Raw genomic sequence first — 19,856 nt, 5'->3', positions numbered from 1 at the left:
TTCTGGCTCAAAGACCAGAGTTATTTGAACACTGCTTTCCTGGAAGTAGCTTCCATGGTGTTACATTGATGTATTGTTTCAATTTCAAATTGTTAAGCTGGAACAATGAATAGAGAAAATCCAATTTGAATGATGCAGTTGTTACTCGGACCAGGTGTTCCTTCAATCCCCAAGGACAGTAAAACTTATAAGTACTGAAATCCAACCACCTGAATTCATTAAGTCGAGGACTTGGAATTCTTGAAGAGGATGCTTAGGACAAACTTGGAAGCATGCAAATCTAGATTATGCATGAATCTTATCAACTTTCGATCACTTTACATGCATTTGTCAGGTTTTGTCATTCGTAAATTTGTGTCGCATATGGACCCTAAACCCTATTTTACCACCAAAGTCGTCAGGTGTCGGCTGCTTGCACATATAATTCTACGAGTGCTGGCAACACTTTCTGACTAAGATATTGACCTTGTCAATGGCAAAAATATATCCGAGTGGATTGCTTGGTTGAGGTCATTAAAAAAAAATGCTAAGTTCAATGTCATTTGTTTTTTTATTAAGTTGGAAGCCCAGGGGACGTGTTATTGACGGGTAGACTAATGTCTGATTAAGATATTATCAGACTAGAATTTGAATTTTCTTTTCTCCTTTTACGTTGGTATATATACAGTTAGATGTCTGAATTGAAAACTCTGCCCATATAGTTTTTATATTTTCCCTGCATTTTGTTGAGTTGAAACTTGAAAGATATTAACATGTAGTTGACTTGTATATGGAACTTTTATGTATTGATAGCCAAATATTAACTAAAACAATCCTTTTTATATATTATTTCCCTTCACCATTGATCTCAAAACTGTAAAAATGGCCTATTTCGATCTGGAAGAGCCTTAGTCAGGTTAAAGTTACTATAAAATTAAAAGCATGTAAACCTCGACGGAGAATTCAGTTGATCCATCCACAACTATCAAACTACTGGATAAACTTCACTGTTAGTATCTTTGCGTGTTCACATGCCAATGAAAAGGCAAAATCACACAAACATCAGCATTAACCCTAAAGGCCACATCTCTACAATAAGCAGAAAACAGTGGTAATCCAAAAAACGCATGCTTACAATTATCAGCATTAACCCAATCCATTGACTTGATGTGCAAGGAAAGACTGAACTGCTTATCAATTATTCAACTCTCACAAGCATAAATGCCTTCAACTACAAGATTAAGCTCAAACTATCAAACACCATGACCAAAAGGACCAACACCAAACAGGTAAACCTCTAGCAATGAATTCAAGCATTCCAAATTATTTCAGGGATTCAGAGGATATTTTTTACAGCTAAAATTCAGACGAAAGGCTAATTTCAATGAAATAAATGCAGCATTTAAAATTATAAAGGGAAACCCAGCTCGGTCAAATTTACATATGGTATAAGATGTTTTAAGCAGAGCACTTATGGTTTCAAACACCATAGTGATTATACATCACAAGATCATTCAAATCAAGCCCATCATTTCACTAACCTCTAGCCTTAAGCTCAGCAAGTTGCCTCGACAAATCATCCTCATCAACTTTCTCCTCTGTCTTGGTTGACACAGCATGAGCACCTGGTTGTGGCAACCCAACAGATACCTCCAACCCATAATCATCAGCAACCTGTTGCATTAAGCTGTTGACCTCACCTTCCGGTGTGGACAATGAAGTAGAACCAGCCATAGCACTCTCCATAAATTCTGCCTGGACTTCCATATTCACAAATTGCTTCTCGAATTGATCCATTGTCTCAGACATCTTCTGCAAATTGCCTACAACGAATAAAAAATCGAATTTCATCACACTGACATCCAAATTACGGAATTATGCAGTAAATTTAATTTAGTAAAAAAAACATAACTTGAATGAATTTATTTTAGGTTAATATAAACACAATATTTTTTTTTACTTAGGGCCAATATAAACCCAAAAGAAACGCCGGATTATGATATTTTTCGTTCTCCAATTGTATCATAAAATATCTGCTAATTTCTCATAAAAGAGATCAGCATAAGGCGATCAAAATTTTAAAAGTAAAACATTTGACGGAGAAATTACCTGTGCTCAAGGAAGATTCAAGAGACTTAACGATATTAGCCATGGACTTATTAACGGTGCTCATCTTAGCCTGGGTATCGAGCCTGGCAACAACGGCATCGAGCCGCGACGCGAGCCGCAGGTAGTTCATCTGCTCAGTGCGTTTGCGAATGGCGTTCTCGGCGTATATACGAGCTCCATCCATGTTACCTTTTTCCATGGCCTTCTTTACCTTCAATTTCTCAGATTTCTCTTCCTTCTCGCACTTCCTCGCCTGGCGTTGCAGCGATTTGGACGTGAATTTGAGTTCCATGATCTGGTTCAAGAGCTTCTCGGTGTTACCCATGGCTAGATTCTTTGTTTGTCTGCTGAGAAAGATTTTACTTTAGGGATCAATATTTTCTTTTGCTTTATCTCTTTTGGTTATTAGGGAAAGTAAACTGGACGAAAGTGGAAAAGTCGCGTAAAGGGTGCGGACTATTCAACAAACCTTCTTCTTTTTTTCTTAAATAAGACGCTCTCCCCCCAAAAGGAAAAAAAAAATCTTTTTCGTGTGTTCTTTATCTGATATCCAGCAAATTCATTATTCTAAAAAAATTCCCATATTTACCGCTTTCTTTATTTTTGATATATATATATATATATATATATATATATATATTTGGTTTTATATCTTAAATATTTTTTGTTTCACTTTGACTCTTAAGCATTATTTTTTATATTTTGGACCCTAGACTTGTTAGATATTAAAAGAAGGGACCAATGAAAACACACATGACATTTATAATGAAAAATTCTAATAAAAACAAAATTCCAATACCAACCCAAATTGTAATTATATTATTAGAAAAACTTCTAAAAAAAACGAATCAAGATTTAATTTTGACATACTCATATTCTGATCTCTACCTCTGATTATGGAATCGGACGGAAACCTTGATTATGCTATCCACGTCCTTCAACACCTCTAGATCGTTTAAATTTATCCGTACAGAAAACTTTCAATTACCTGAAAATTTTCAATCATGGTGAGACCGAGAAAGCAAGTATTCTTAAAGGGCTGAATTGAGAATTAAGACATTTTCGCATCATCGGTAAATACTTTTTGTCAACAATTTTTTGGTATGCTTCTTTTTTGCCTAAAATTGTGTGTTCTAGAACTGCAAACGGAGAACCAATAACGGATGTTCTGATTATGGATAAGCGATCAGCTTTCTGGTATAGTGGTCAGTCATTGGCAATGCCAGCTGTTGAGTAATCTGAATAATTCCAAGAAAGAAAAGCCTTGGAACATTTGAAATTCCATATTATCTACACACATTATGATTCACCCCTTCGTTATATACAAACAAAAGATTCAGGATTTTCTTTTGGAAAGGATGATAATTGTTGGCTATACAATTGCAACGGCAGAGCCAAATTATATATTTTTCTCAATGTCGGTGAAAATTAGAGGTAAAATAGCCAAATTACGAAACAAAGAACCATGCCTATCCATTCTGTTTGAAAATAATGTAAATTTAAAATTCTAAAAACCATCAATGAAGATAAGACAATTCTATCTAACAAAAATAAAAGACAATTTCAAAAAAAGGGTAAAAAATTGTATGGTGTAAAGAAAATAGCAGAGCACATACAACATGAAAGGTCTAGCTCACTTTCTGCCACGAACCTTCAATGCTTGCCTGTTCCTCTTCTTGACACCAGACTTGGCCACCTTCAGACTCCTGTGCAGAGCACTCAACCTTCCAAGAGCTGCTTTCGTTAAATCCGGCCTGTAGTAGTTGTCTGTCACCTGTAATGTTTGAAACATCCATCATGAGAAAAAAATATTCATAAAATAGAAAATTATGGTGAGAAGTGACTGGACTTATAAAACCGACCAGAAAAGCATCTTAAACTAAATTGCTCCGATACCTGGATATCACTCTGAGAGATACATAAAAGTATCAGACTATTAATGAAAACCTATGCCAATAACCACAGCAATAAGCATTGAAACACATTATAACAACTTTCAAAGCTCAGAAGCCAAGCGTAACAAGTACATTTCACAGAAGAACCCAACAAATAGATCCTTCATACATGTTATTGCTTCATCACTGCAAGATATCCAGGAAAATTTATATTTGAATGCAAGCAAACAGCGCCGCCTTTTGACAGATCACTAGCAATCCAACAAATTAACAGCGTAGTTTTAGGACCAAATATTAGATAGAAATAAAAATGTGGCTTACTGGCTTTAAATGTGATCATAGACAAACAGTTTCTTTTTCATGCAAGACAAGCCCAACAATTAGTCAATCATCAACAGCAAACCTAGTAAAAGAGCGAAGAGATGTTTCTTTACCTGGTTTTTTACTGCTTTGACCATCCTGGAGATCTTTTTCATGACAGATTTGTGAAGCAAGCTGGAAGGTTGTTCTGCTTCTTAGTCTTGGTGGTTGCTAGCAGCACAGACTGGTCTTTGCCCCCGCTTTGAATGGTGAATGTTTTCTTGTTTGCCAACCCTAAAGTGAACATGTTAAGTGTTCAGTGTCTGACGAATGGGAGGGATTAAAGAAAATATATTAGACAAATGGACATCATAGCTCGTAAAAGTCATAAAGTCATCTTTTCAGATTCAGACCATTCTACATTTGATTGAGTTCCACATCAATTACCATTTCCAATTATATCTTAAGCATTTATCTATAAAACTAGCAACATATGCAGATAACATCGTTTCTATCTCGCGTTAAATGAAATGGAAAAGAAAAGCAAGGGAAGTTAACTACGATATCACGTTTCCAATAAACCTAAGATCAAAATCCTCAAATCAAAAACAATAATGGGAAAAGGGAAAAAAAGATAGAAACTTTTGAATCAAAAGAATACCAGAATGTTTGTAGGAGTTGAGGTTGTACAGATTGTTCGGCTCTTTGCTGAACTGAAGGCCAGCAGTTCCTCTTCCAAATTGCTTCACCAGAAAACAATTGCCCTTCTTGACTACCTCCCAAATCAACTGCCCGGGAACTGCCGCCATTTTCTCTTTCCCTGAACGTCACTGCACCAGATCCACTCACCAAGATTAAAATCCTCCGAACATTGAAGCGAAATCAGAAACGAACTATTAAATTGAGCTAAAATAAGAAGACAACCTGTTGTTTCTTAGGGTTTAATAATATTGGAAAGAACGCGGCAAACAGACACTAGCAAGTTCACAAATAATAATATATATTGATTACAGAGTAGGGTTTCTACGGCTCCTTTCAGGAGCAGCCTGTCAAATTCAACATTCAAAGCATTTCTCTTTTTCTTTTTTATTTTGATTACTAAATTTTTTGTTTCCATCTCAATTACAAAAATATTTTGTCCGCAGTATTATAATTTAAAATAGTTCTTAAAAATAATCAAATTATTTTATAGAAATATTTTAAAATATTACTCCTTCATTTAGATCATAAATAAAATGACAAATGGTTTATATATAAACTTATTAGTCTCACATTTAATTTCTTAAATAATAATTTTAAAGTTTTTTATTTACAAATATATAAAAATATAAAATGGGGAAAATTTTATCATAATATTATTTGTTATCACTTAAGAAACTATTTCATCCTCCTAATAATTTGTAATGGCAACTCAATCGCATATTAAATAAAAAAATTAAGAAACTATTATTCAAATAATCTTGTGACAAGCGTGAGTAATCAACTAATATACTATGAGTGATAATATATTTTAAAAATAAGCGAACTTTGAAAAGAAAAATGAAAAGTAACCTCAAAAAGGGTGATGATAAAGAAGCCTGCAAGTGAAGTCAAATGCAAAATAAAATTTAGCAGATATATTAAAATTTTAAATACAAAATGTCAAGTTCTATTATTTATTCGCATTAAAAATAAAGAAAAGGGCCTTCGGAAATTACCATATCAAAGTCTCAAATCCAATAAAAAAAAGAAAGAAAAATGTACTATTGATTCAAACAAAATTTATGTTAGTCGCCTCCTTAAACTCAATCAACCTGAAAATTATGAAGGGGAAAGAAAAAACAATATCAGGTCATGGAAATTACTTCCTTTACAACTCCAGCCTCATGTTACATGTTTCCTATATACAGGGCCTTCGTCTTTATAATCCTCTTCATTCATACTCGTACCAGCTTTCTTTGTCTGCAACAATCCAATACGGTTTTCAATTGTACAACGGGATTCATTTTAACTGTGGAGAATGAAAGCAATTTCAACTGAAAATAAAATCCCATTCACTTTAGAAGGGATCACCTACTCATGGATTGCCGGATGTTAAAGGTCGGTATTTGGGCCGCACAGAGCCGTTTACTGCTTCATTTATCCTACTGAATACTAACTTTAGAGGAACACAAGCTATTACCAGACCATTAGGCTTCTCTGCTACCATTTTCCGGTCACCTGCACCTACCTTCTGACCAGTCAATGAAGACAATTTCCGAGTCTTCTTAGACAGTAGTCCAGATTTCCTAGATTTCTTTGATTTTGCTGATTTACGGGATAGGAAATGTGATTGCAATTTCATATGCTTCCTAGGGACTGGTCCACCTTCGGAATTTCGCTTCGTTAAATGACCAACTTCAGACTTTTTTGTGCCCTTCATAGATGCTTCACAAGTCAGATTGCCATGGTAATCATCACTCGAAACCTCAACAACTGTAAGAGGGTGACCAATTATGGCTTTTCCATCCAGCTTACTCACGAGGGAAACTAATGGAACATGCTGTGGCCGATAGTTAGCTTTCACCTCAATCTTAACATTGTATAATGACAAATCAGCAGAATAAGTTTTTCCAGGAAAATCTGTCATCTGATATCTGGAGTAAACCGTATAATGGGACCGACGGTATGGAAGTGACCTTTGAGGGTTCAGAGAATCATCGGCTAGTGTTTTCATTTCTGCTGTTGGTCCCCCCACAAGAGGCTCCTGAGACACAGGCTTCTCCTGCAAACCATCAAGCTGCTCTTCAACACCTGACTTGAACTTGGGTTGCAAGGTGCAATAGTAAGGAGCAACCGACCCACCAACACCATCACAGCAAACTTTCTGATCAGAACTCTTAAAAAATCCATCCAAGTACTCTATACCTGCTAAATAAGCATTTGGTTCATCATCTGCATCAAGATATTTTCTTGAGTCACGTTTCTTGTTTTTACTTATTTGTCTTGATTTCCTCTTTCCTTTTAACTGCCACTTAGCAGTTCCTTTCTCTATTCTCTGGCTAATACTAGTTACATGAACATCTACTGATTTGGTACAACCAGGCTCAGTATGTCCATCAATTTCAGCTTGCCTTCCCAAATCACCACTTCAGGAGTCTCAGATGAACAAGATACAATTATTGGAGAAAAATCTGCCAGAATGAAGTGATTTATCAGTAACAATAGTAAAAAAATTAAAATTCTACGGCTGCAAGAAGACAAGAGAGTAAAGGTAAAGGAACCAAGTTATGGAAGAACATTCATCCATCTAGTTATCACAAACTCAACTTAATCTCCCGGTATATTGAGATTCAAGTTATAGGTCCAAATTATGGCCTTATTGCCAATGCAGTTTTGAGTTCAACCCTTTGATAGAGTGGGAGCATAAACATCAATGTGTTTAACTTTCAATCCTATCATATACAAACTCACAATATTGCCTGCAGGTCATTAGCTATAGCTAGTTAGATGCTCTAAAGAGTCGGACAAAATGTAGTTAAGCTAATTTAGTTGATGAACAACTCTGACTAGACCTGTTGGCAAACAGTTGGCCCCAATCACCACATAACCAGAAATAAGTACATGTATGTGTCCATGTATTTATAAATATTATTAGACACAATCATGTAAACGCAAGACATGAGTTATGTAGTTCCCAACACATAAATATATATAATATATATCTTATCATTTATTAAGACAAAGATAACTCGTAACTAGCCACAGTAAATACAGGAAGAATATCTTAAGGGAGACATAAAAACCAACATTATTTAGACACATGATGAAAATGGTGAACAATAACAAGACAACAAACAACAATCTACCCATCAGCTGCAACAAAACAAAAACAGAAGAGTATGTTTGTGTGCACAAGAATGATGCAGTTGTAACAAGAAATGCTACAGTTCATAAATGTTTAATCCAGAATACCTGCAGATGGCTTATCTTCTCCAACAAACGGCACATCAAATAGCCTGTTAGAAGATTCATTTTCAGTTAACTCTGGTAAGCTGGAAATTTCATTTTCTTTTGTCTTATTATTAGTTAGAGATGCATCAGCGTCAGCAACATGTTCAGAAGCATTTAAGGAGACACCATTCTCGCATAAAACTCCAGTACTATCCGAGTTGTTAGTATCGTTGTTGTGGCCGTTGTCAATTACTGCAGTTCCACTTTTGCGTGATTCATTAGAATCAATTCCTGAAATCTTGCTGTCAGAAAGTCCCCAACGGGGTGAACCACTTGAGCTTGTAAGTTCATCACAAACAACTGGAACTGACACAATAGCTGTACTCTCCAAAACCTTGGTTAATGGTCTACGACGGTTTTTTCTTTTGAGGAATTCATGAACATTTGCCACCTGAGATCTCTTTCTTTTCACTGATGATGAATGATTTCTGCTACCATTTATGGAATCTCCATTAAAAAGGAAACTTCCAGCATTTGATTCATAAAATAAAGAACTATATTGCTGAACTATCTCAAGTGCATCTGCAGCCTGGGCTTTTCTTTTTGATCCTACACCCATACCTAGATCCTCAAGTCCTCTCATGCGCTTGATTCTTTCCGATCCATCATCCTCGGAATCATTTGGGGTTTTTCTTCTCTTTGTCATCTTAGAGTGCCCCTTAGTACCATTAATATTATTTGGCTCTTCAAAGGATATCCCAGACTGAGATAATTCTGGAGCTGAATCTGAAGCATCCTCAGATCCACTCATTTCATCAGACATGTCATTTTCTTTCCCAGAATGTGACACGGTGGGTGATTCTCTGGCCAAACTCCCCTTGTCACCACCAGAATTATCTTTTCTAGAGAAATAATCTGGATGATCCTTGCCTAAACGTGCACTCTCAATTTCAAGAGCATGAAGAATAGCATCTTCTCTTCGAGCATATTTAACTGCTCTCTTGTTAGAATTTGCTGCAGAAGCCTTTGCTTTCTCAATACATTCATTATATTCTCCACAACGGAAGGCCTTCACCCTCTTAGACTTTTCAAGATTATACCAGTCCCTAAAGCCAAAAACGATGAAGATTTAATCAAGAAAGTTAAGTAATGAGAACATATTCCAAGAACAGTAAACTCTTTCCACTTGATGACGATCATTGGAGCAACATATTTCAGTCTTCAGAGATAAACATTCTAGAGAAAAAATTTATTTGATGGAAGTTCAGTCAAGATAATGATGGTATATAAAGGTAAAACCTTGAACCTAATTTGTCATTATCTAAAAAAGAAAAAAGCAGTCATTTATTCAAACATCGGTTAGTTATGTTATTTTTCTAATGAATCGATATATAATTCGAAAGCTAAAAGGTGACAAATGACGGTTACAACCTCTACAACTGTGTGACAGAACAAACACTCAACGACTTAACTGATTTAGAAATTTGTTAATGACTATTCACTACAACATTTATAAAGGGCTCTTAGAGAGTAAAATGCAGATCAGTCTAGCATAAAATCAACAATGCTAAATGAAAAAATATTCTCAATTTACCAGAAGTCAAAGTTTCGGTTAGTTCCAAAAGAGCCACACAAGATTTTATTCCCAAGATAGTATACCTCATGAATTAAATGGTCGTCTACAAGCACAAACAACAAGCCTAATGCACCAAAGCAAACAAGCAGGCATTTCAATTTGATCCAAATACTCCATTTTCCACCATATGTTACCATAGATACCAAGACAAGTGCGAGTTCTAGCCCAAAACCACAAGCTAGCAATCTTCTCCCCAAACGGAACCATAGATAATTTATATATGTAATACAAGCAAATTCTTCCCCTCTCATTTATATTATTGATCAAGGAATAAAAAGAATCCAAAATTGAAATAACTATCAAACTACTAAACAAATACATGTAAATACAAGAAAACAATTACAATGAATCGTCAATAGGAATGTAAGCCATTAAACCCTATCCAAATGAAATCTAAAAAGTGATTAAGAGATTAAAAATGGGCTCACACGCTTGCATCTTTGCGACCAAGAAGCTTAACAGGGGTGCCGGATCTTGGAGAAACCAAACAACCCTCGGAGAGCTCATCAAGGCCCATAATCCGACCCGGCCACCAAGAACCGTTTCTGCGTCGGACCCAAACCAAGCCACCCACCGACGCATCAATGTCCCTTATGTTGGGCTCATCGGTGCTCCCCATCAGAAACCCCCTCCAACAAAATCCTCCAAAGAAAATAAATGGTTAAATAAATCTAATATTTCAAAGTCAGTCCTTAACCTCCGTTTTGAAGCAGACCCAATACTCTAAAATCACCAAAATAATTGATTGCTTGGACAAATGCATACGCCCTCTAAACCCTGAATTTAAAACAAACAAAAAGAAATAAGAAGAGAAACCTTAATCCTGCATGCGACTAAAATCCAGAAAAGAACAAAGATACCCATAAAAGAAAATATTGAAACAGCTTGAAGGGGTTTATGAAAGAAAAAGGATCTGGGGTAGTGAAAGAGAAAGCCAGTGTAAACAACCAAAAATAAGGATCTGGGAAAATAAGTTTCCTCTTTTTCCTGATACGAAGATTACCTTTTGGCTCTTTTGCCACTTTTCTTAATTCAAATTCAGTTTTTCTTGAAAGATTTCTAAGTGCATGTTCACTTTTAATCCATTTTTTCTGGTCAAAGATTTTATGGGGTTTTTTTTTTTGGCTAAATGTACGAGCGGAGAGTAAAGAGAGGTAGGGATAGTGAGATTAGAGGAGAGAAGAGTGAAAAAAGGAAGAATGAAAGGCTTCCGTTTGGATCATCAAATAAACATAAAAACATACCCTATTTCTTTTCTTGGCTTTTGTGATAGAAGCTTGAAGAAAGAAAGGAAATTTATATACTTACTATTTACTTACAAGTAAAAAATAATGGCATACCATAGCAGGAAGTAATTTATGTTTGCCTTTATTTTTATTTTAGTCATTAAACTTTAAAAAATAATATTTACACTATTTATTATTAATTTGTTATATTTTAATTATTCATCTATTAATGATGTAATATGTTAATAAAATAATTGATTTTAAATTTAATCTCTAGATTTTTAATAAATATTAATTTAATTTTGAAATTTTGTTCATTCATTTTTAATATTCTTAAAAAAACTTAAAATTCTTCTAATTTATTTGTCTTAATACCTCGGCCGTGGTCCAATTAAGAATAGATCGAGGGATGAATGGTGACGATCGTCCCTAAAAATTTAAAATTGTATATTTTAAATTTTTTTCTTTATATTTTCTATTGAAAATATTTTCGTCACTCTAAAATTTTATAAATTCAAGTCCATCCCCTAATATAAAATCTCACATCCGTTCCTTAATTCAATATCATATTATTCAACATGATTTTTAATCAATGAGAGTGTTAGAGAGCTTCCATTCTTCTGATTTATCTCTCAATTATTAGCGCATATTTCGTATAATTAGGATTGTACTTCTAACTTTGAAGTATAGAAATTTGAAAATTAAAATTGATAAAATCCATTTTTTGGATAATAAAATTTATTTTATTTATAATTGTTAAATAAATAAATAAATAAAATTAGAAAATACAGAATTTTTAAATAATATAAAACTCTACTTTTAACACGATATAAGAATTAAGCTTTAAATTTTGAATTATTAGAAAATACAAATTGACATATTTCAACTTTAATAATATGTCTTATTTACCGTTTATTTATTAAAACAAGTATAGGAGTATAAATGAATATAATGTTTGTTGAACTGTTTATTTATATTCATTTGTTAAGTTAAATAAATGAATATGAATATTTTTTTATCAATTTAATAAATGAACGAACACGAATAAAGATATATTCAATTCATTTATGTTCACGAACAAGATTATTTATCGACTTGTTCGTTTATCGACTAGTTCATTTATGTTCATAAACAATCTCGTTTAATGTTTTGTTTATAAGTTCATTTACTTTTATTCTTTTTATATTTTTAATATTTGTGAATGTAAGAATTAAATTGAACACTTGATGAAATTTAGAAGTTAACCTATGAAGCTTAAAGAATTTAAGCACTAGTGGCATAGTTTCACCATTTTTAGCTTGTGATAATGTTCGCAAATATATAAATAAACACTAAACTAATATATAAACGAACGTTAAATGAAAATGTTCATTAATGTCAAATGAACATGTTCATGAGCATATAAATGAATATGTTTGTGAACGTGATTTTGTTAAATGAATAAGTTTGTGCATGCTAAACAAATAAACACGAACTAATGAGGATCCAAAAAATTTAAATCTTTTTTTTCACAAAATGGGTATGCATATTTTATTATTTTTTAACAAGAACCAATCAACCTCAGTTATAAAGGAATTGTTATCCCGTGTTTGACCACAAAAAATAACAAGGTTATAAACATTTAATGTCAAAAGTGAGAGTGAGTGTGTGATGTATTTTATTTATTTTTCTTTTTTCACTTTAATATATTAAACTATATTTAATAGAGAAAATCGCCTCAGTGACCAAAAAAAAGTTATAATATACGATTTTAACCAACTTTTTTTGGATTTGCCAAATGACCAACAAAATCGCAACGCGAAATAAAAATCGCAACGCGATCCCCAGAATCGCAAATCAGTTTCCAGAATCGCAAATCAGTTTCCAAAATCGCAACGCGATTCTTGAAAATCGCGATGCGATAGTACAAATTCGCATTGCGATTTTCCATAATCGCAACGCGAATATGAAAATCGCAACGCGAACACATAAATCGCAACGCGTATCCGTAAATCGCAACGTGTATCCGTAAATCGCAACGCGTATGGGTAAATCGCAATGCGTATCCGTATATCGCAACGCGTATCCGTAAATCGCAATGATAATACATAAAATCGCAACGCGTATCCGTAAATCGCAACGCGATATTTAAAGCGCCATTATAATCGCTACGCGTATTTTATTTTCAATTACAAAAGAATATTAAGACAAAATCCCGTAATCGCAACTCATAACCTAAAACCTAAAATCACAACTCAGTCCCATCTCCATCTCTCACTCTCTACGGCGAAGAAATCCGTCCCCATCTCCGAAGATTTCCGTCCCCATCTCCGGCGAAATCCCTCACAACCATTCACGGTCAGAAATCCCTCACAATATTCAGAAATGGAAAATCAACCTCCGAGGGTTAGTTTTTTTAATTATTTTTATTTTGAAATGTTTGCATTATTGTAGGTTTTTCATATTGAAACTGATGATAAGTTTACTGGTCATTTCAATAATAGATTAACCATTTCACTTAGATTTCATTTCGCGTTACGATTCTGTCGTTGCGATTTTCATTTCGCGTTGCTATTCTCTCGTTGCGATTTTCAAGTTAGTATTTGTCTTTGTCTTTGTTCTGTCTTTTGGTTGAAGTAATGCAATCCATTCAAGTTTCAATTTGCAGAAGAGTCGCAACGAGATAAATGAAAATCGCAACGAGAGAATGACTGTCGCAACGAGAGAATCGCAACGCGAAATGAAAATCGCAACGAGAGAATCGCAACGCGAAATGAAAATCGCAATGCGATTTTGGTTTCGCGTTGCGATTCTCTCGTTGCGATTTTCATTTCGCGTTGCGATTCTCTCGTTGCGATTGTCATCTCGCGTTGCGATTCTCTCGTTGCGATTTTCATTTCAACCAAAAGACAAAACAGTGTTGCAAATTTTAGTTTCAAGAATAAACTACTACTTTTTATGTTTTTGTTTTGGTATATCTTCACAGTGTAGTTTTGGTATATCTAACTTGGTATGTTTATTGTTTTTGTAGAAATTTTTTTCGGCTCAATTGACCTTGAGAATAAAGTCAGCCTGGCCACTACAATTGCAAAGAAGCTTTCACCTGCTCAAAGACAATTGTTTGAGGAAACCTGCTTCGGGCCATGGCTGAGAGTACAGCATCCGGGTGGAGATGCTAATTTGACCCATTTGTGGCTTCAGACCATGACATCAAATCTACCCGACAGTATACAACGTGGTGAGGAAGAGATATGGTTTCATTTTCCACCAGCGTATACTTGCTTTGGGCGGAAGGAGTTCTGCTTAATCACTGGTCTACGATTCGGACACGATGATGTAGGCCGGTACACTCGTCATATCGCCCGCCCATCATGGTTATCCCGGGTTTTTCCGGATGAGTCAATGGAGAAGCCGAACCTACATGTCGACGACCTGAAGAAATTATTTAATAAGAAAGCTGGTTTCACTCGGATGGAAGACGTCGATGTCCGAGTATGCCTTCTACTACTTGTGTATGCCGGCTTTTTAGGCAGAGAGGCCAGACAACCTATTCATCGGGAGCTAATAATATTGGTAGAGGACCTGAATGCATGGAATCTGTTTCCGTGGGGTTCGTATATATGGAAAGCTACCTGGACTAAGTTGTCGTCTGCCTTTGATGACCGCAAAAGTTTGCGGGCGATGGGTCCAAATACACTTTGTCAGGCTTTGTTTGGGCCTTTAAGGTAAGAATTTCTATATAATGTTTCTAAAATTATAATTAATTATTTAACAATTACTAATTTTGTTATTATATTGTTTGTAGATTTGGATATTCGAGGCTTTCCCCAGCATGCGTACATATGCAATAAAAAACGTCAAATGATATTCCCAGGGCTATTTCCTGGAAGAGGAAAACTCTGTTGGATTGGGAAGACTTAATACCATATGCCACAATAAATAATGTAAGTTAACACAAATACTTTCATATAATATATAAACAAGTTATTAATAGTAGACGTTTAACTTTGTTTGAGTTTTTATATTTTAGGAGGCCAACATTCCATTACAAAGACTGACACCCACGGAGGAAGAGCTTGCCACTGATTGGTGGCAAGCTAGTCAGAATTTTTTTGATGGCACGGATGATGAGCAGCATCCACTTCCTCCAATTCGAGAGCCATCACCTCACCTAGAGCCATCACCCGATCGACCCGACTATACACCTCTAGAACGAGAGCCATCACCTATCCCGTCACATCATCGAGCCTCTTCTCCACCATCACCTCATGATAGGCGACCGGCAAAGATGCCACGACTCCTATCTCCCTGTTCTCCACCTCCACCTCAACGGGATGAGTCAAGGGAGTTACGTGATGAGGTCAATGCCTTGCGTGAGGAGATCGGTACTCTACGCGATAACGATGGTGCATGGCGTGTGGAGGTGTCAACTTTACGTGGTGAGGTTGCCGCTCTACGTGAGATGATAGTATCGTTGCAGAATGAGGTTCATACTCTACGCAACGAGGTAAGTTTAAGATTTTCCATATTTAACTTAATGATAAATTTACTCGTAATTTCACTTAGATTAGCCATTCACTTAGATTGCTTAGTAAATTTATTCGGTTGCTGCCAATTCTGCTAAACTGTGTATTCTTTAACACTGTGAAATAGTATTTGTCTTTGTTTTGTCTTTTGGTTGAAAGTAAATTTGTTCGGTTGCTGCCAATTCTGCTAAACTGTGTATTCTTTAACACTGTGAAATATATTTGTCTTTGTTTTGTCTTTTGGTTGAAAGTAAATTTGTTCGGTTGCTGCCAATTCTGCTAAACTGTGTATTCTTTAACACTGTGAAATAGTATTTGTCTTTGTTTTGTCTTTTGGTTGAAAGTAATTTGTTCGGTTGCTGCCAATTCTGCTAAACTGTGTATTCTTTAACACTGTGAAATATATTTGTCTTTGTTTTGTCTTTTGGTTGAAAGTAAATTTGTTCGGTTGCTGCCAATTCTGCTAAACTGTGTATTCTTTAACACTGTGAATAGTATTTGTCTTTGTTTGTCTTTTGGTTGAAAGTAAATTTGTTCGGTTGCTGCCAATTATGCTAAACTGTGTATTCTTTAACACTGTGAAATAGTATTTGTCTTTGTTTTGTCTTTTGGTTGAAAGTAAATTTATCCATTCAAGTTTCAATTTGCAGAAGAAGAAATAGTTTACTTTCGCAACACGAAACTTAAAATCGCAACGCGAAACCAAAATCGCAACGCGAAATGAAAATCGCAACGACAGAATCGCAACGCGAAACCAAAATCGCAACGACAAGATCGCAACGCGAAACCAAAATCGCATTGCGATTTTCATTTCGCGTTGCGATTCTTTCGTTGCGATTTTCATTTCGCATTGCGATTCTGTCGTTGCGATTTTAATTTCGCGTTGCGATTTTGGTTTCGCGTTGCGATTTTAAGTTTCGTGTTGCGAAAGTAAACTATTTCTTCTTCTGCAAATTGAAACTTGAATGGATTGCATTACTTCAACCAATAGACAAAACAAAGACAAATACTAACTTCAGGGTATTAGTTTGAAACATATTTTCTTTGTTATCTGATGCATTTGTGAACTATGATAGAATAATGACTTGGGTGAATACAATGCAAGTTTGAAACATATTTGTCTTTGTTTTCACTGTTTAAATATCATGTCTGTTTATTTATTGATTTTGTATTTAATTATTTAGCGGCCCGATAGAGTGGATGCTTTACGTCGGGTTATGCTTGCACGACGGAGTTCACGCATCAGACAGCGTGCACGTGCTATTAAGTCTCCGTACACCCCAATAGTGCGAAGACACCGCAAGAAGAAGCCCGACTCGCCTGTCATCCCTCAAGAGTCCACTCCTATCGTTGAAGAGGCCCCCCATATCATTCCTCGAGAGTCCCCTCCCACCGTTCAAGAGGCCACTGTCATCATTGAAGAGGTCCCTCCCACCATTCAAGAGCCCGATTCACATGGCGTCATATGTAGGCTTCTTGAGAAACCCTCTGACGTGCCGGACATGATGGATTCAAGTTGGCTCTCGTATGAGTTACCGGCCAGTACCATACCGGTATCTGAAGAGGAGAGGGAACAACTACCGGACACAATTTTGGATAACACCCTTTGGGCTAAGACCGCAGTTGATTTTTATCTACATGAGCGGAGCAAGGGTGTTTCACTGACATATGCAAGCTCACCGATGATATCTTTTTGTTGCTTGAACGGCCTTGGTGGGGCGTATTATTAGGGGTCGAAGACAATGGCTATTTCGATGGGGGGGTAAGTCTTATATTTTTCTTATATTTCTTATATTTTTCATTTCGCATTGCGATTCTTTCGTTGCGATTTTCATTTCGCATTGCGATTTTCATTTCGCATTGCGATTCTCTCGTTGCGATTTTCATTTCCGCATTGCGATTTTCATGTTGGGATTTTCATTTCGCGTTGCGATTGTATTTTCCGTGTTGCGATAGTCAAATGCATGCCTAATAGTGATAACAACTGAATAACAAGAGTTGGTTAAGTCAAAATGGTTGGCCTGAGTCATTAATTCAACTGAAAATGTTAAAAGTTCACACATAAAATCCACATAATACAACGTTTGCATTTAAAAATCACCTAAGTTAACAGTCTCAAAAGGTGAAGCCAATCGTGATTGGGATTTTAAAGATGATTGCCTTTTGCTTGACACCATATGAGCTTTGGATTTTGATGAGGATCCATATTTTGGTAGAGGAAAAGATGATTTGATGGCACTGGTGATCCACATGTCAACCTTGTATGACCACTTTCCTTGCACCGACTACATGTCGATCTCTTCTTCTCTTCACCCTTAGACGGTATACGATCGTGACTTTTTGGTCGGCCAGGTAGCCTTCTGTCCATGGCTGGTGGCAAAACTGTTTGTAAGTCATCTGGTATGTCCCACTCAGAAGGATGTGGAATAGGGTAGACAATCTCGGCATAAGTCTGTCGATAAACTTCTGTAGTGTAGCAATCCATAGCGTATGCGCTTGAATCATCTTGGTTTAAATGAAGAGCAACTTTTATAACATGGCCACACGGATAACCAGATGTTTGCCATTTCATACAACTACACGTCTTTGCATTTAGATCGACTAGCCCATTTAAGTTATTATCCAGTACTTGAAACAAAGTGTTTGAACATGGTTCAACTCTCCATGACGTTGACTTCACAACACGTTTCGTTATCTTTTTTCAGTCCATGGTGTAACACGATGTTCCAATGTTCCTGTAAATTTAAATAAACAATACTTAGTAAAATATATAAATATGATAAGTTACGAATTCAAGAAATAATACCTGCATGGTTTCTTTTCTTGTAGTACCACTGTTGAATAGAGGCTCGAAAAACTCCATTAACATAGTAATGGGTAATTTCCGGGAATGACGACTTAGAGCGTTGATTGATTCTGCACTATTAGACGTCATGAAACCATATCTTGCTCCAAGTTGATGTACTCTTGACCATCTTTCAAACCCGACATCTTCTAGTGTTTGAGCACACTGAGGCAAAACACGTCTTAAACAATTTATATGCTTATTGAAATCCACTTCCCGATAAGCTTTTACAGCCTTCCAGTATGTCCATTTGTGCTTTTTTATACCAGCAGACCTTGATTTTAGATTTCTATACAAATGAAACCACAAAGTCCATGAAAAGCATCTGGGAAACACCTTCTAACAGCGTTGTCAATTGAGTTTGCCCTATCGGATATGATTGTCAGATTGCTAATAGGACCTATGCAATCCCTAAGATGCCCCATAAACCATGTCCATGAATCAGAGGTTTCAGATTTGCCAACCCCGTAAGCTATTGGCAATATCCCATTGTTAGCATCCATGGCTACTGCTAATAAGTTTACTCCAAGGTATCGACCTTTCAAATGTGCTCCGTCAACTATAATAACTGGGCGCATGCAAGTAATAAACGAACGAATCTACAAAATAATATACACAAGAAATATAATCATTTAAATGTGAAATGCATGTAACTAACAAAAATGAGTCAACAAAATTATATTGATTACTAACCGTAGCACCAATGGCGATAAACAGCAACTCAAAGCGTCCATCTCTATCTGTTTTGATATGAGTTACCGACCCAGGATTTTTCAGCTTTAAATTGTGACAATAAGCCGGCAGTTGGGCAAACGATGCTTCTGGCGACCCCCTCAACAATTCCAAGGCATAACATTTGGCTCTCCAAGCTTGAGAATATGATATACTAATCTTGAACCGAGCATTCATGTCAGTCATAATTTCATGTCCCCGATATACCCTGCCATTCAAAAACATTAACTCAGCCAGAAAACCACCCAACACCTTTTTGTTTGCCTGTCTATGGTGAGGAAAAACTTGGGTTCTTGAACATGTATGTTTATCAATAAAAGTCCTAACTTGAAACATTTTGCAATCTTTTATTCTCTTTGCAATCATACGCCACGTACAGTTTTTGTCAATCATACACCTTGTTTCGAAACGATCTTTGCTTGATTTGTTAACTTTAGTTGATAGCCATCTTCCACACATTTCGTATATAAAGCTATCTTCAAGTCTTCCTTTGTATCAAAACAATCATCTTTCTTGATACGAATAACTTTTGTGTAACAATCAACTGCTTTCTTTATCAACTCTTCTTCCGGTATCTGAAGTAATTCTGGCATATTCCAGTTATACGCCCGTGGCATTTTCTTTCTTCGGGGACTTTTTCTTCTTCTTTTTCTTCTTCAGGATTATATGAATTACAGAATGGATGTTCAACATGTTCATTCACAGTCGTAACTTCCT

The 19,856-nt window shown here is 35.8% G+C and overlaps 3 protein-coding genes, 1 non-coding gene and 1 pseudogene across 5 annotated transcripts; all 5 read right to left on the bottom strand.

Annotated features, from left to right (window-relative positions):
• Positions 1-1,331: 1,331 nt before the first annotated feature.
• LOC120148539 (ESCRT-related protein CHMP1B-like) lies at positions 1,332-2,535 on the bottom strand. Its single transcript, XM_039161630.1, has 2 exons — positions 2,089-2,535; positions 1,332-1,802 (listed from the first exon to the last, which is right to left on the bottom strand). Exons 1-2 carry the CDS (start codon positions 2,411-2,413, stop codon positions 1,516-1,518), a joined length of 612 nt encoding a protein of 203 aa, XP_039017561.1. The 5' UTR covers positions 2,414-2,535; the 3' UTR covers positions 1,332-1,515.
• A 1,096-nt stretch (positions 2,536-3,631) lies between these two features.
• LOC120148581 lies at positions 3,632-5,277 on the bottom strand (annotated as a pseudogene).
• On the bottom strand, positions 4,087-4,176 carry LOC120148628. The gene has a single exon (XR_005518386.1). It is a non-coding gene; the product is annotated as a small nucleolar RNA R24 (small nucleolar RNA).
• Positions 5,278-6,033: 756 nt separating the features above from the next.
• LOC120148580 (uncharacterized protein At1g51745-like) lies at positions 6,034-7,310 on the bottom strand. The gene has a single exon (XM_039161657.1). It carries the CDS (start codon positions 6,976-6,978, stop codon positions 6,340-6,342), a length of 639 nt encoding a protein of 212 aa, XP_039017588.1. The 5' UTR covers positions 6,979-7,310; the 3' UTR covers positions 6,034-6,339.
• LOC120148577 (uncharacterized protein At1g51745-like) lies at positions 6,034-11,080 on the bottom strand. 2 transcript variants are annotated; one of them, XR_005518379.1, is made up of 5 exons: positions 10,835-11,080; positions 10,260-10,608; positions 8,217-9,301; positions 6,340-7,435; positions 6,034-6,224 (listed from the first exon to the last, which is right to left on the bottom strand). XR_005518379.1 is itself a non-coding variant. In XM_039161655.1 (4 exons), exons 2-4 carry the CDS (start codon positions 10,448-10,450, stop codon positions 7,326-7,328), a joined length of 1,386 nt encoding a protein of 461 aa, XP_039017586.1. In that variant the 5' UTR covers positions 10,451-10,608; positions 10,835-11,080; the 3' UTR covers positions 6,034-7,325. The 2 variants fall into 2 exon arrangements, 1 of the variants encoding a protein (XP_039017586.1); XM_039161655.1 differs by having other exon boundaries at positions 6,034-7,435.
• Between the last annotated feature and the right edge of the window lie 8,776 nt (positions 11,081-19,856).

The sequence above is a fragment of the Hibiscus syriacus genome, unplaced genomic scaffold, assembly GCF_006381635.1.
Source record: "Hibiscus syriacus cultivar Baekdansim isolate YM2019G1 unplaced genomic scaffold, ASM638163v2 tig00110963_pilon, whole genome shotgun sequence".
Taxonomy (NCBI): Eukaryota; Viridiplantae; Streptophyta; class Magnoliopsida; order Malvales; family Malvaceae; genus Hibiscus; species Hibiscus syriacus.
Note: the sequence above shows the minus strand (reverse complement) of the source record. Positions and strands in the feature narration are given on the sequence as shown.